We start from the raw sequence: 14,186 nt of genomic DNA on the forward strand, positions 1-14,186 counted from the left end.
TTTACGCTACCTGGAACTCCGAGAGCTTGTCTATATATTTTAAATTAGGGCTTTCATGAGCGATAGAGTGAAGTAAAGTGGGGCATTTTTCGAGACCTCGCTATAGTCTCCATGCTATCGTAGCTCATTGCGCATGGTAAACGCAATATGTAAGCTACATTGATGAAACTCTATTAAAAGAAACTTTAAGAAGCATTTAACATATAGGCGATAGAGCTAATCTCTAACTTTTATGCGCGACTAGGTATTAATTTTTATTTTTCATCGCCATTGAGTTACGCGCCGTCGCGCCGCCGGCTGTCGCGAGATGGCGCGACCGGTTTTTCGAGGCGCATGGGCGAGATTCCTGGGGATGGGACGCATTCCTGCTGGCATTAAATCACGAATTCGGGACCGATGGTCTGCTGTTCGCTGTTGGGCTCACAGCAAGAGCTAATTATGCACACATTCCAGTCGTCGTTGGTATCGCACAGAGGGTGTGGCCACTATGCGCTGGAGGCGGAAATAGAGTGGAGTTGGAGCGAGGTCAATAATTGAATCTTTCAGTGTATGGACCCGTGTAATGCTTTCCATGAGGCTCCCTTCGAGGTCTTCAGGTTCCGACACTGAATGTGAGCTTCCGTCGGCGTAACGTATGTGGATTACTGCAGTTGTGAAATCGTGGAACCCGGATATGGTATAGGCAGTGGCGATGGCTCAGTCGTTATGGCGTTCGACCTCTGACCTGGAAGATGCGGGTTCTGTCCCGGCGTTGGGTGTCGAATTTCGATGGAGGCAAAATTCTAGAGGCCCGTGTACTATGGGATGCCAGTGAAAGTTAAAGAACCCCAAGTGGTCTAAATTTCGGCTTCCAGAATTTCTTCGTAGTACTATCTCAAGGTCAGTGACTGTTAGTACAATGAGAGGCCCAGCATTCGGTCTTGTAAATTGCTACATAGAACATGTGCCGACCGCCGGTACTGGTGTTAGTGTGCTCGACACCAGCGACCCAGTAATGGGCCCAGTAATGGGCGTAGATTTCCGTCAAACGTGCCCTCTACCCGTCCAAGTCTTGTTTTGCAATAAGTGAGGATGTCTGTCTTACTCAGGTCACAGTTGCGAAAATTCAGCCTATTTTTAAAGTATATCGAACTGATTTGCTGCTGCAGACTGACATGAAAAGGGCACATGCGGTGCTTGGCAAGTAGCCGCCTCGCAGACGCTATGTTTGCACCAGCACACTGCTCTATTTGTAGAATGATGGCTTCACTCTTATGAACGTAATCAGGCCTGTTTCAAACTCGGTTCAGCATATCCGGTTTAGGCATCGGTGTTTCACTCTCTCCTTTATCCCTTCCATTACGGCGCGGTTCAGGTGTCCAAAGATATATGAGACAGATACTGCGCCATTTCCTTTCCCCCAAAACCAATTATTATTATGCCGCCGCCGAACCTGGAGAAACGAAGTTGTTTAACATTTGCAGAAACGATGTCTCCCCTAGAAGGTAGTGCCCCGGATACTTGGCACGGTAGACTGCGCCCTCAGACGCCTTTTGTTCTCTGTAGTCAGACATGCGACAACCATCAACATTTTATCGCGATAGGTATTAAGCGCCCGTTCCGTGGGTTTCGCGCAGTACAAGTAGCTCTTAAGCGGCGGGTGGTTGCCATCGAGAAATAGTTAGAAGGGTGGTTACCGTTGAAGGCGAACGGTATGCCTAGAGCGTAAAATTGACTAATCGTGGGGTGGTTGCCGTGGGAACAGCCCGCGGAAGGTGATTACCGTGCCAGGAGCAGAAGGAGGAGAGTGTGGCGAAAGTGTAGAAATGCGCCATTTAAAGGTGGTTGCCACGGAAACAACTCGGAGGGTAGCTACTTTTCAAGTAGGAGGAGGAGGGTCACCGTGGAATAAGGAGGATATGGCGAGAGCGTTGGAATTCTTAATCGGAGGTTTCTGGCCGCGGAAACAAGAGGGTGGCTAATGTCAAAGGAGAGGAGGAGGCTCACAATGGAAGAAGAAAGATATGGAGAGCTTGGTAATGCGTAATTGAAGGGTAATGCCACGGGAACCGCCTGTAGGGTTGTTGCCGTGGAAGGAGGAGGGTATGGCGAGAACGTATGAGAATGTCTTCGGGTGGTAAAAAAGGGGGGTATGGTGACAGTGGAGTATTCCGCCACCAACGGGTGGCTGCCACAGGAACCATCCTAGCGGCGGCTACCTTAGAAGAAGTAGGGAATGACAGGAGCGTGAGAATGCGTAACCAGAAGTTGATTACGATGGAAATGCGCCGCCCGAGCAGCGGGACAGCGGAGATGGCGACGCGAGCTTTTAAAGGCGGACTAGCAAGGGGCGCTAGTATAGTAACGAGTATGTGTGCAAAACTAAAAAAGCGAGTACTATACCTAGGCATACATGCATGTCGCTTTCAAACTCTTTACCTCAATATATCGCGAAATGAAAATGCCTCCTCAGATTTCGCTGATTCTCGCGTAACCCTGTAGCAACCGTTCTTTGTTTTTTTTTCTTCGGTAGGTAACCTCCCTCCAATCCGTAACTCCATTCCGAGGCATTTGCTGCCAAAGTTGGAATCGTGCGAGTCCTTCTTTTTGCCGTTGCTGCAAACGACAAAGGACACCCGGCCGTCTTCAGGCCGAAAGGCGCGCAATAGATTCCAACGCAGCGGTGAACCGCCAGGCCGCAGTGCAAAGCGAAGCTGGGAGCTAAACCGCCGCCCCCCCCCCCCCCCCCCCCCTTCTTGGGCTTCAGGTGGCGTCAGCAGTTGTTCGCAAAGCGCAGGGTGGAGCGATGTACTGTTTGCGTCACCCTTATGTAGAACGCTCAAGCGGTGCCTTCTCCGGAATAAAAGAGGACGCCTCGTAATAGCGTTCAATTTTTAAATGCTACGCTAGCACGGAAGTAGAGCGAAGTGAACCTGCAAGCAAGGCGGGTGCAAGCAATTTGCCCATAAGCCAACGAGTGCCTTCTAATTTCACTTTTGAATGTGTGGTGCAGACTGCTCGAGGGCTCTACACAACGGTGATGCAGACTAGGTCAGAGGCGCTTGCAGCCGCTCTGTGGCGTTGAGAAGCTGCCAATCATGGGGACTTCTTTTTTGCATTGTGATGGTTGTAGCGTGCTCCAACTCTGCAGATGCGACAAGCCGCCGAAAATATTTTTTTAGAAATGCGTTTTAAATAGGTTCGGTAATTAATTACTTAAACATTCTACCCTTTCCTCTTTGCCCACCATAGTCCCCTAGCATGGGGTTACGACCAAGATAAAAAAAACGCCAGAACGCAACATAAAAATTAGGATCCTCGAAAAAAAAAAACACCTTGTATAGACCTGCCTCTTCTCAGCTCACGAAACAAAATGTTCAGATGCATGGGCAAGAAATTCGAATTTTATTCAGTGCATCACCGTCTTCAGCGTCTTGTGATAGCGTGCGGTACCACTTCCTTCCCGGCTTCTTGGACTGGGCCGGCAGCAAATCGGTTTGTGCGAGGTGCGAGTTCTGTCTTCATGCCCTGGAAATTGATCATAGTGAAAAAAAAGCTGGCGAAAAATTATTGGGGTTACGTTGCCACTCTCTCGGATTCTATTCTGCTACTTCACTGGGCCAGCCGTTGTCTGCAAGCATTCAGTACATGCCAAGCCTAGGCCTAATGTTTCGCCTTAATTCCCTCTAGCACGATTTCGTGGGCAGCAGTGTGCGTTATCTCAGCGCATGACAGCCAAAATAAGCAGAATATACTCACCCACAGTTCTGGTAGCGCGTAAACAATTCAAAATGTGGATTGTAGATGAAACTCAATATCTTCATTGGTATTAAGGCACGAGTCTTGTGAATGAATGTCCTCTGCAGTACATGTACAATTTGTCCATTATACTGGTGAACGCCATCGTAGGCACAGCTTCATGAACATCATCATCAGCCAGACTACACCCACTGCAGGGCAATGGCCTCTCCCATGTCACTCCAATTAACCATGCCCTTTACTAGTTGCCCCCAATCTATGCCTGCAAACTTCTTAATCTCTTCCGCCCACCTAACCTTCTGCTGCCCGCGGCTACGCTTGCCTTCTCTTGGAATTCACTCAGTTACCCTCAAGGACCAGCGGATATCTTGCCTTCGCATCACATGCCCTGCCCAAGCCCATTTCGTCCTTTAGTTTTCGACTAGGATGTCATTACCACGCGTTTGCTCCCTCACCCACTCTGCCCGCTTCCAGTCTCTTAATGTTACACATATAATTTATTTTCCATGGCTCGCTGCGTGGTCCTTAACTTAAGCTGAACCCTTTTCGTTAGCCTCCACGTTTCTGCCCCGAAGGTGTGTACCGGTAAGATACAGCTCTTGTACACTTTTCTCTTGAGGGATATTAGTCCACTGCCATTCATGATCTCAGAGAACCTGCCATATGTGCTCCACTCTATTCTTATCCTTCTAGTTATTTCACTGTCATGATATGGATCAGCGGCTACTACCCTCCCTAAGTAGGCGTATTCCCTTACCAAGTCCAGCACCTCGCTGCCAATTGTCAACTGCTCTTCCCTTACTAGACTGTTGAACATACTTTGGTTAATTTTTAGGCACAGCGTTCTCCTCTGTTTGTCTAACTCATTTATCATTCTTTGAAGCCCATATCCTTAGGGACTTAGCAAGGCAATGTCATCAGCGAATCGCAAATTACTTATGTATTCTTCATTAACTATTATCTCTAACTGTTCCCAATTCATGCCTCGGAATATCTCCTGTAAACAGGCGGTGAATAGCATTGGCGAGATCGTGTCTCCTTGCCTGACGCTCTTCCTCATTGGAATTTTATTGCTGACTTCATAGAGAACTATGGTAGCTGTCTAGTTCCTATATATATCTTCCAGCAATTTTACATAAGGCTCTTCTACACCCTCATTCAGAACGCCTGTATGACTGCTGAGGTTTCCACGGAGCCGAATGCTTTCTCACATTCAGTGTAGGCTATATATAGGGGATTGTTATATTCTGAGAATTTCTGTATAACCTGATTAAAAGTGAATATTATCTATAGTGCAATCTTCTCTACGAAAGCCTGCCTGATAATTTGGCTGATTAATGTCTAAGGTGGCCATAACTCTATTAACGATTACCTTGGCAAATGCCTTGTAGGCAACGGACATTAAGCTGATCGGTCTGTAGTATTTGAAGTCCTTGGCGTCTTCTTTCTTATGAATTAAGATAATGTTTGCGTCTTCCAAGGTTCTGGTACGGTCGAGGTCGTAAGGCAGTGCGTGTACAATGTAGCTAGTTTTTCTAGCACAATCTCCCCCGTCCTTCAATAGATCTGCTGTTACCTGATCCTCACCAGCTCCTCTTCCCCATTGCATGGCTCCTGAGGCTTTCTTCCTCCTTCGTTTCTGGCGGGATGACGCATTGCTCTGCGCTACTGTCGCCATCATTAACGTTCTGATTGAATTCACTACTGTATAGTTTTGTGTAGAACTCTTCGCTACTTTAACTATCTTATCCATATTGCTAAAGACATTGCCCTCCCTGTCTTTTAACCCATGCATCTGAAATTTGCCTACGCCTAATTTTCTCTTCACCGCTTTTAGGTTGCCTCCGTTCTTTAGACCATGCTTGATTGTCTCCATATTATTATTCCTTATGTCAGCTACCTTGCGCTCTTTATTAACTTCGATAGTTCTGCCAGTTCTATTCTGTCTGCAGCGTTAGACGCGCCCTCATGTATTGGTGTTTCTTAATCAGACATTTCTTCTACTGAGATAGCTTGCTCCTGAGATAGTTTAGAGGCGCAGCTTAACACCATAAAAAGCAGTTTCCTGGTTACTTTCAGAACATGAGCTACCATCAAGTCAGGGAGCCAAACAACTGTGCTTCGCAACTGTTTAGGGAGATAAAGAAAAAAAACTGGAGATAGCCTACACGTGTTACAATGGCGATAAAAAAAAGGTGATTAGCGTGCATTTCAACAGGAGATAAAACCTTTTCGAGCACTTTCCGTAACCGTGCAGCTGTCCCTAGCAGGCATTCAAATAAAGAAAGGGCGCTGACTTATGTGTACGCTTCACATAGATCATTACCTCCGTATTCGACATTCCAGAGCCAAAACCGTATTATTTAAAGAAGCAAAAATTATTTCCCTCTTCTTTGCGGATCGATATGGTTACGTCCTCATCAGTTTAAAAACTGGTACAAAAATTTGCCCTGCCGTTTTCAGGAGGCCGGGGACTGCAGGCTATGGTTATTGGCTTTAGGGGAGGCAGAGTCAGGGTATTCAGCAATATTCACCCATAAAAGGTGCAGTGCCAGAGTTAAGCCGGGCACTGATCCACTGTGACGCAGTTGCCCGCGGAGTTGCGGAAGAAACCGGTGGAGCAGTAGCAACCCCGCCGGCAGTCGAAGGTGCATTCGGGGCCGAGGGTCCTCTTCTCGCAGGTGGTCTCAGCACAGGTGCTGCTCACGCACTCTTTCCACTCCTCGTTGGTACCGCACGGTCTGCGTGACCCCTCTGTGGAAGAGGCGATGTAGATTGGAATCGGTGGGAAGCCAATTACAGAAAATTTGTCAGGATGTTCCCGTGTGGTGCATTCCACGAGGTTTCTGTCCCGATCATCGACGCTCCGACGCTGCATATAAGTTTTCGTTTGATGATTGTACGTGCGCCTTTAACGTATTCAGGGATAATTACCACTGCTTATCGAAGATAGCTTATGGCACACAGTTTCGGAGAATTTCAGAAACCACACGTGTTAGATATTGAGAAATCTAGCACATCGCAACAGTGATACGCACATAACTTTTTTTTAGAAAGGATGACATGTTGTTTTTAACGTGAAGCAGGGCCCATGCACATGCACTCCAATCCCCATCCTCGTCAATAAACGTTGTTGATTCACTCACTCATCAATGCGTGCAGGCGTCAAGGAGTAATTGGCTCTTAGTGACTACTGGTGTGGCTGCATCTAGATGACTCATATAAGGCGTTTTGGAGTGTATTTTATCACAAGGAATGTTTTTATGCTGACGCCAGGAACGTCAAGGCGTGCTGAATCCAAGTGCCAATTAATGGCGAAAAGGTCGAAAGAGTCACTAATATCTTTTACATTCCTAAATCCTCTCAGAAAAGGAACTCACATTGAGCCCGCGTGCAGGGCCTATCTTAAACAACAAACCAGAAAACATAATCGAGTATTCCTTTTTTGACAATCTCTAATGAAGTGCCAGGAACCCAGTAATTTTTAATTTTGTGCTGACTTCACAATAAAAAACGCAGGAGCTGTGCCGTCGGATCTCTGCCATGTAATAATAATAATAATAATTGGTTTTGGGGGAAAGGAAATGACGCAGTATCTGACTCATATATCGTTGGACACCTGAACCGCGCCATAAAGGAAGGGATAAAGGAGGTAGTGAAGGAAGAAATGAATAAAGAGGTGCAGTAGTGGAGGGCTCCGGAATAATTTCGACCACCTGTGGATCTCTAACGTGCACTGACATAGCACAGCACACGGGCGCCTTAGCGTTTTTCCTCCATAAAAACGCAGCCGCCGCGGTCGGGTTAGAGCCCGGGAACTCCGGATCAGTAGTCGAGCACCCTAACCACTGGGCCACCGCGGCGGGTCTTTGCCATGTTCAGTTTCGAAATATCACATGCAGACATAGCTGTTCTTCAATCATACTTTCAAAACCAATATAAGGCTCACGAACCTCACAGGGTGACCCCCGGAGTCCTTCACCTCGAGAGTGCAGAATGTAGACAATTTGGTCACGGTCCAGTTTTCGTATTATTAGCTGGTTCGAATTCCTACTGGTCGTTCTCACTCTTCGAATTACGATCGATTGCTTGGTCAGGAATATATCAACCTGGGTGGTGTTTGCAAGAGTGGTTGGGATTTTAGGATAAAAAATGCTTAATAATGATCGGCGAAACAAAAGGCCAAAAAAGCTTTTATGTTAAGCGACTGGTTCTCAAATCCTACGGCCGAAACGTTTACTGTTGCCCTCGGTGTGGCGTAGGCGTGTGCGGCCGTTACCTCAAAAATATCCACACAAAAAGAAAATACTTGCTTGTATGAAGTGAAGGAACAGTTTTTTCCCGCAGGGAACAGCGCACCTAAAAACGGTTCCTAATTCGCTCACGCCGGCACTTTGGAAATGTTATCTTAATACTCTAAAGCGTTATACCAGAGGTGGTGCCTAGACCGCCATCGTTCTGTTGCGCTGATAGCCCTCATTATTCAGCTCTTCAACGTCATACGAATAAACATCACCAGTAGGATCAGTCAGTATAGCGTTTGCAGCACAAAAAACGGTTTGTAGCGATCTCCAGTAAAGCCTGAACCAGCCGCGATCTTTTTTTGACAGCAAAATTTCCCTGTGGCATCTGATTCCCGCGCTAGCCGGCCACGATTTTTTCCACGTGGAATCCACTCCGCCAGCCTATGAGACACTTTGTTATTTGTTCTCTCGCCAACGTTAATTTCTCAGACATGATCATCTCCTCTTCTTTATTTCAGCTGGGAATTCTTACTGTTCTGTCACCGTTGTTGCTGTATTCCAACCTGATAACATTATCATTAACACGCTAACGCAACAGGATCCCCTCTGTCAACCTAAGTGGGCGTTGGTGAAGAAATAGCATATTGATATCCCTTTCAGATACACACTACTTCATATTGTCGAAAGAAAATTTAAAAGTTGGTGCGCGCATATTTGGAACCACGTTTTGATAAAACAACATCAATGGCTCATTTAAGATCTTAAAAAAAAATGATCGGGGCCCACTTCCACGCTCACGGAATTGCAGCCGTACTATTTCGAGAAAACACATTTATGCCGAGTTAATATGTTCTTTATGAACCTAAACTGTTTCCGCCACGAAAACTACAGGAGTTTGGATGTTTGCGGCATCACTGAATTCGCCAACAGAGTTCTAGAAGGTCAAAATATAAATTTGAAACGTCGGGTCCACAAACGCGGAAGCGTTGTTGAAATTAGATATTAAATGGCCGACATATTTTGGAACTTTCGTCCGTATTTTGTGATGGGACATACCTGATTCACTTTCTGCAGGCGGACAAAGGTCCAGTGTGACGCAGTTGCCTTCGGCGTTCCTGTAGAAGCCCTCGGAACAGTAGCAGCCGTAACGGCAGTCAGCAGTACAGGCGGGCCCGATGGTGCGCTTCCAACACTTGGTCTCAGCACAGCTTCCACTCACACACTGCTTCCATTCCTCGTTGGTGCCGCAGGGCTGAGGATCGGGTGGGAACTTGAACACTGGCCGCTCGGCATCATCTGCACAAGCCGGGCGAACTCATGCGCGTTTCCGCGACTGGGTATGCTCTTTTATGATGTTTTGGAGCCAACGCTCTACTTCTCGCGTACAAACCTTGAAGGTCATTTCACGGAGCAGTTTTGACCTCGAAGTGGCCCCAATTGATAAAAAAAAAACTCAAGAAAATATCTGTATAGCTGGCAATGGAACCCAGGCCTCCGGCATGCGACACAGGGCGCTTCCACCCCGCTCTGACTATTTTTTTCTTTTCAGCATGGTATTTATTACACGTGTTTTGTCACACACTGTTCTGCGATAAAACCGAAAACAGCGAAAAAAATCGTAAATTTTCCTGTTTTATATATATATATATATATATATATATATATATATATATATATATATATATATATATATATATATATATATATGTGTGTGTGTCAGCCACTACATTGAATCTCTTTCCGCCAAGAAGACGGGTGCGACAAATTTCTTGATGCCACAGTACACTGGTTGGATAATCAGGCGGAGGTGGCGGTGATTAAGGAATTTTATTTTTTTAAATTTTTGAGTCTTTGAAAGCACCGTTTTTAGCGAGAATAGAGTGTTTATCGTTTGAACTCGATAATCTATCTGTACGAGCCAACTTCAATTTGGACTTTGTCTCCGTTTCACTAAAACGTGATGTCAAGCTTAACTGAACCACACTTTTCTTAAGTACAAAATTGATTGCATCTCCTAAACAAGAATGGTATATGTCAAGAAATGTGGGATTGAGATGGAGTCGGTGATTATGAGCAATGCATTTACAGTACTACACCCTGTAGAACTGAATGATATGTGCAGCCATTCTGGCCATACTGATGGTGATGATGGTTTTTTGTGGCACAAGGGCACCTGCGGCCAAAGAGCGCCATGGCGCAATGTTTCTCCTTGAACTCAAGGTGGGGACAAAGACCCATTTCCCAGACATTTGACCCTAAAGAAGCCAAACACCAGGAAGGGGAAACTTTGTACCATTTCTATCACCGGTGGGTACCCGACGGCACAGGGGATGGAACCCCGCACCTCCCCCATGCGAGGCGGATGCTGAAACCACTAGGCCACCGCTGTGGTGACCAAACTGTTTACGTCCCTGTCACCTGGCACCCCAAGCGGTTTCACGAACTCAAGATTTGCGCCAAACACTCCTCAGAAGCAGCCAGTTGTGCGCGATGAATTGGAGCCGATGGAAAGACGACATACGAACAGAAAGACATCGAAGAGTGCTTTCCGTGTTCTTGTTTCCTTCGTGCCATATTTCTTCGCAGACATTTACGAACTCGCCCAATATTCGGTTGTGATTAAAGCGAATTATGCGGCAAGGCAGAAAAATTAGTGCTGTCAATGAAAGCTAAGAGACACATTCCTGAATAGGATGTATTTGTGTCAAAACAAGTCTGTGCGGCCTAATGAAGCTTATCGGCGCACTCAGAAAATTATACAGACCAGGCATGGAGATCCTAACAAAAATTTTCAATTTCAATTTGCTCGTAAATATCACAGCTGTAAAAATTCCATCTAAAGGCTCGTTTCTGAGAGTTAGGCATGGCCGGACTAGACGAAGAGTAGAGCGTAAAGCCAATGTACCGCCGTGATTACGCGTCTCTAGAGCACCAGGGAACTGTGCTGGGCAGCAAGAGACCTAAACTCTTGACTCAACTGCCGTTTTGCTGCAGTGCCGTTGCCAGGGTAATTTTTACGTCTATTCGCCTTAGCTCCATCTCAAAAGATTAGAGGGACAGCTACGCTCCGCCTTAAGGTATGATGCGACAGCGTGAACGGTTATTTATTTGCTGCATAATTTCTCAATTCGTACCTCTTTCTAATTAGACACCGTTATTAGCGTAGATCAGCAGGTATATTATACCACGTGATACACCCCAAGGCACAAAAGGGGTCTCCCATTTAACCACAGTCGAATGAACTTTCCTGAATGGCGTAAGGGTAGCACGTCTGACCAGCAATTATAGGTTGATGGGTTTGATTCCCAACCAATTGCCCTAATGTTCATTTCACCGCAGTTATATCATTTACATGGCTTCCATGTTATGACCACATTTTAGTCATGCTATGAGTACGTAATCAGTATTTCAATCAAGTTTAATTGATTTTCGTTCCACAGTTCTAAGTATGACATCAACACATTCTCGACAATTCGAGATTTCCTGCACATGTCAACGCCAACAACTACGGTGGTTTATCTGCTGAACGAGAGCTCAACGCTGTCGCATAAAATTATGCTCCGAGCCTAGTGGCTGCTCTTTCTGTGAACTCTATTAATAACTCTCCCCTGCTATTCCTAGAGCCTATGCCATAGTCGCCTACCGTTTGGTCTCCAGCCTGCATCTGTCCTACCTTCGCATTCAAGTCGCTCATCAGTCCAGTGGATGCCGAGATTTTACATTGTTCATTGCCCATTATTCTACGCCTTCATAAAAGCTCTCAGCGATCTGGTCATCATAGCTGGAAGTAGGTCCGCAGGCCTGCACCACCTTCAGCTTCTACCTCTTATTAATCCCAATTAGGATAGCTGCCACCCTCTCGTTAATACTGCAGAATTCCTCTATATTGTCGTCCATATGCCGATTGATGAAGAATCTCACACCTAGTTCTCCTCTGTCAGATTCTCTCAGATCATGAATGGCGGTTTGCGAATATGGTGGAAGAGAAAAGTATAAATCGAAGCTGTATCTTTCCTGCTCTCACCTATAGGGAAAAAAACGAGGAGGCTAACGAAAAGGGTTCAGCCTAAATTAAGGACAATGCAGCGAGCCATGGAAAGAAAAAAATGCTAGGTGTAACGCTAAGAGACCGCAAGCGGGCAGAGTGGTGAGGAAGCAAACGCGGGTCAATGACATCCTAGTCGAATTTAAGAGGAATAAATTGGCTTGGGCAGCGCATGTAATGCAAAGGAAAGATAACCGCTGGTCCTTAAGGGTAACGGAGTGGATTCCAAGCGAAGGCAAGCGTTGCAGGGGGCGGCCGAGAGTTAGGTTGCTGGATGAGATTAAGAAGTTTACTGGGATATGGCGGTAGAAGCTGGAAAAAGACCGGGTTAATTGGAGAGACATAAGAGAGGCCTTTACCCTGCAGCGGGCGTAATCAGAATGATGATAATGATGAAGTGCTTAAAATGTTAACTTCCCTATTGTGCCCGAGGACAGTGTTCAAGCGCTCGATACAACCGTTCACATAGTTGTACACTTACAGCGTAATGAAGAAAATGAGCGATTTAAAATATTTGTGTTTATTCCGATCATCACAGGCTCTAGCGAAACAAATGAAGGCACTTTTCTCAGGGCTTATAAAGCTCGTATGGTGTTACGACGTCTTTGCGTTTTCGTGAGCCCTTCACTTCGCCGATTTAGAAAAGGGAAAAAAAACCTAAATTTTTTACCCACCCGTCACGGTGGCTCAGTGGCTAGGGAACTCATCTACTAAGCCGGAGAGCCCTGGCTAGAACCCGACCGCGCCGGTCGCGTTTCGATGGAGGTGAAACGCAAGGGGCGCCCGTGTGCTGTGCGATGTCAGTGCACGGTAAAGATACCCAAGTGGTCGAGTTATCCCGGAGACCTCCACTACGACACCTCTTTCCTCAATTCTTCTTTCACACCTCCTTTATCTCTTATCTTACGGCGCGGTTCGGGTGTCCACAGAGATATATCAGACAATTACTGCGTCATTTTCTTTCCTCGAAAAAGCAATTTTCAACGTTACCCATGGGCTCCGCAGAGACGGCTGTTCCCTGCTATCATTCTCCTCTTACAACACAAAAGCTAAACAATATCGCAAATGTAGGACTGATAGACTCGCTATGGTTTCCGGACTCAACTAATGGAACCCACACATATGCAATGAAAATCGACATCTGGCAGAGTCGAATTCGCTCACCTGTGTCGGCGGAACATACCGCAACCGCAACTGCCAGCAGGACAAGAAAGGTCTTCATCTTCGCAGCTTCAAAGCTTTCGTTCCGACACCCCAGGATAAGTGGCGATACGTATTCTGTGGTCTGCCTTTATAAAGCTGACCTTGTACCAGTGCGAGGCCCTGCACGTGTCAAAAGAAAACAATCTTCTTTCATCACAGGATTTGCCTTTTTTCTGCCCCCGCAGTTAACAACGGATGTCCACTGTATCTTTGTAAAAACAGACGCGGAGTATCGAGTTATTTGTTCTTCTTCTGGCCTTTTGCCTACGTGTTCTTGCTCGTGGTGAGCATGTTGTTGATCTGCGGCCATGCACCGCTGAGATACGCGCTTTCCGCCCTCTGCTGCAGCCACATCAATTCTTTTCATTCCTTGCATCCAACGGCCTGAAAAATTTTAACGCCTTCGACAGCCATGGCGACGGAAGCCAATTAGACTAACAGGTCTACGAAGGAAGTCAGTAATGAAAGGCGTTGACCGGCGAGAAGTCTGTAGGATGCTGGAAAGAGAGGGGCCAGATGCTTTTCATTCAGATTATGAGATTGGGCACGTAGAGGAATCGTTCTCGTGGGCACACAAAGGCTCTAACTTCTTTGTTTTTTGATTGTATGAAGGTAATTAGAGCTTTGCCATGCGGCCACTGAACGTATTCTGCGATTTTGGGACCAGTTTATGTCATGCCGAAATAATGTAGCTGCTTCACTCTAAAAGCAATTAAAGCACTGCTCGAAGGCTTCGCTACAAATATGTAACATTATTGCAGAATATATTATGTTGTTTTCTAAAGCCATGAAAAGCAGTAACATAAGAATAAGCAGTAACATAAGCAGATAAGCGACACACTGACTATAGCAAGGAACCTTATCCAGTGAGGCTAGCCTAGCAACGTTTTTCAAGGGACTAAAGGGTATTAATTGAGGTGTCATAGGGCTTAGTGAAGTTAGGAGGACCGATGAGG

The 14,186-nt window shown here is 46.2% G+C and overlaps 1 protein-coding gene across 1 annotated transcript; it reads right to left on the reverse strand.

Moving 5' to 3' along the window:
- Positions 1-3,475: 3,475 nt before the first annotated feature.
- LOC144100398 (ixochymostatin-like) lies at positions 3,476-13,343 on the reverse strand. Its single transcript, XM_077633358.1, has 4 exons — positions 13,192-13,343; positions 9,039-9,278; positions 6,273-6,492; positions 3,476-3,507 (listed from the first exon to the last, which is right to left on the reverse strand). Exons 1-3 carry the CDS (start codon positions 13,247-13,249, stop codon positions 6,296-6,298), a joined length of 495 nt encoding a protein of 164 aa, XP_077489484.1. The 5' UTR covers positions 13,250-13,343; the 3' UTR covers positions 3,476-3,507; positions 6,273-6,295.
- Between the last annotated feature and the right edge of the window lie 843 nt (positions 13,344-14,186).

Source organism: Amblyomma americanum, chromosome 8, assembly GCF_052857255.1.
Source record: "Amblyomma americanum isolate KBUSLIRL-KWMA chromosome 8, ASM5285725v1, whole genome shotgun sequence".
Lineage (NCBI taxonomy): Eukaryota > Metazoa > Arthropoda > Arachnida > Ixodida > Ixodidae > Amblyomma > Amblyomma americanum.

What these genes read in the sequence shown, in the direction of transcription:
- LOC144100398 (XM_077633358.1), bottom strand. Translation starts at nt 13,249, where the DNA reads ATGAAGACCTTTCTTGTCCTGCTGGCAGTTGCGGTTGCGGTATGTTCC. An exon ending in GGTATGTTCCGCCGACACAG is followed by an intron (nt 9,279 to 13,191) that starts GTGAGCGAATTC and finishes CGGCTTGTGCAG; the next exon opens with ATGATGCCGAGCGGCCAGTG. An exon ending in GCCTGCAGAAAGTGAATCAG is followed by an intron (nt 6,493 to 9,038) that starts GTATGTCCCATC and finishes CCTCTTCCACAG; the next exon opens with AGGGGTCACGCAGACCGTGC.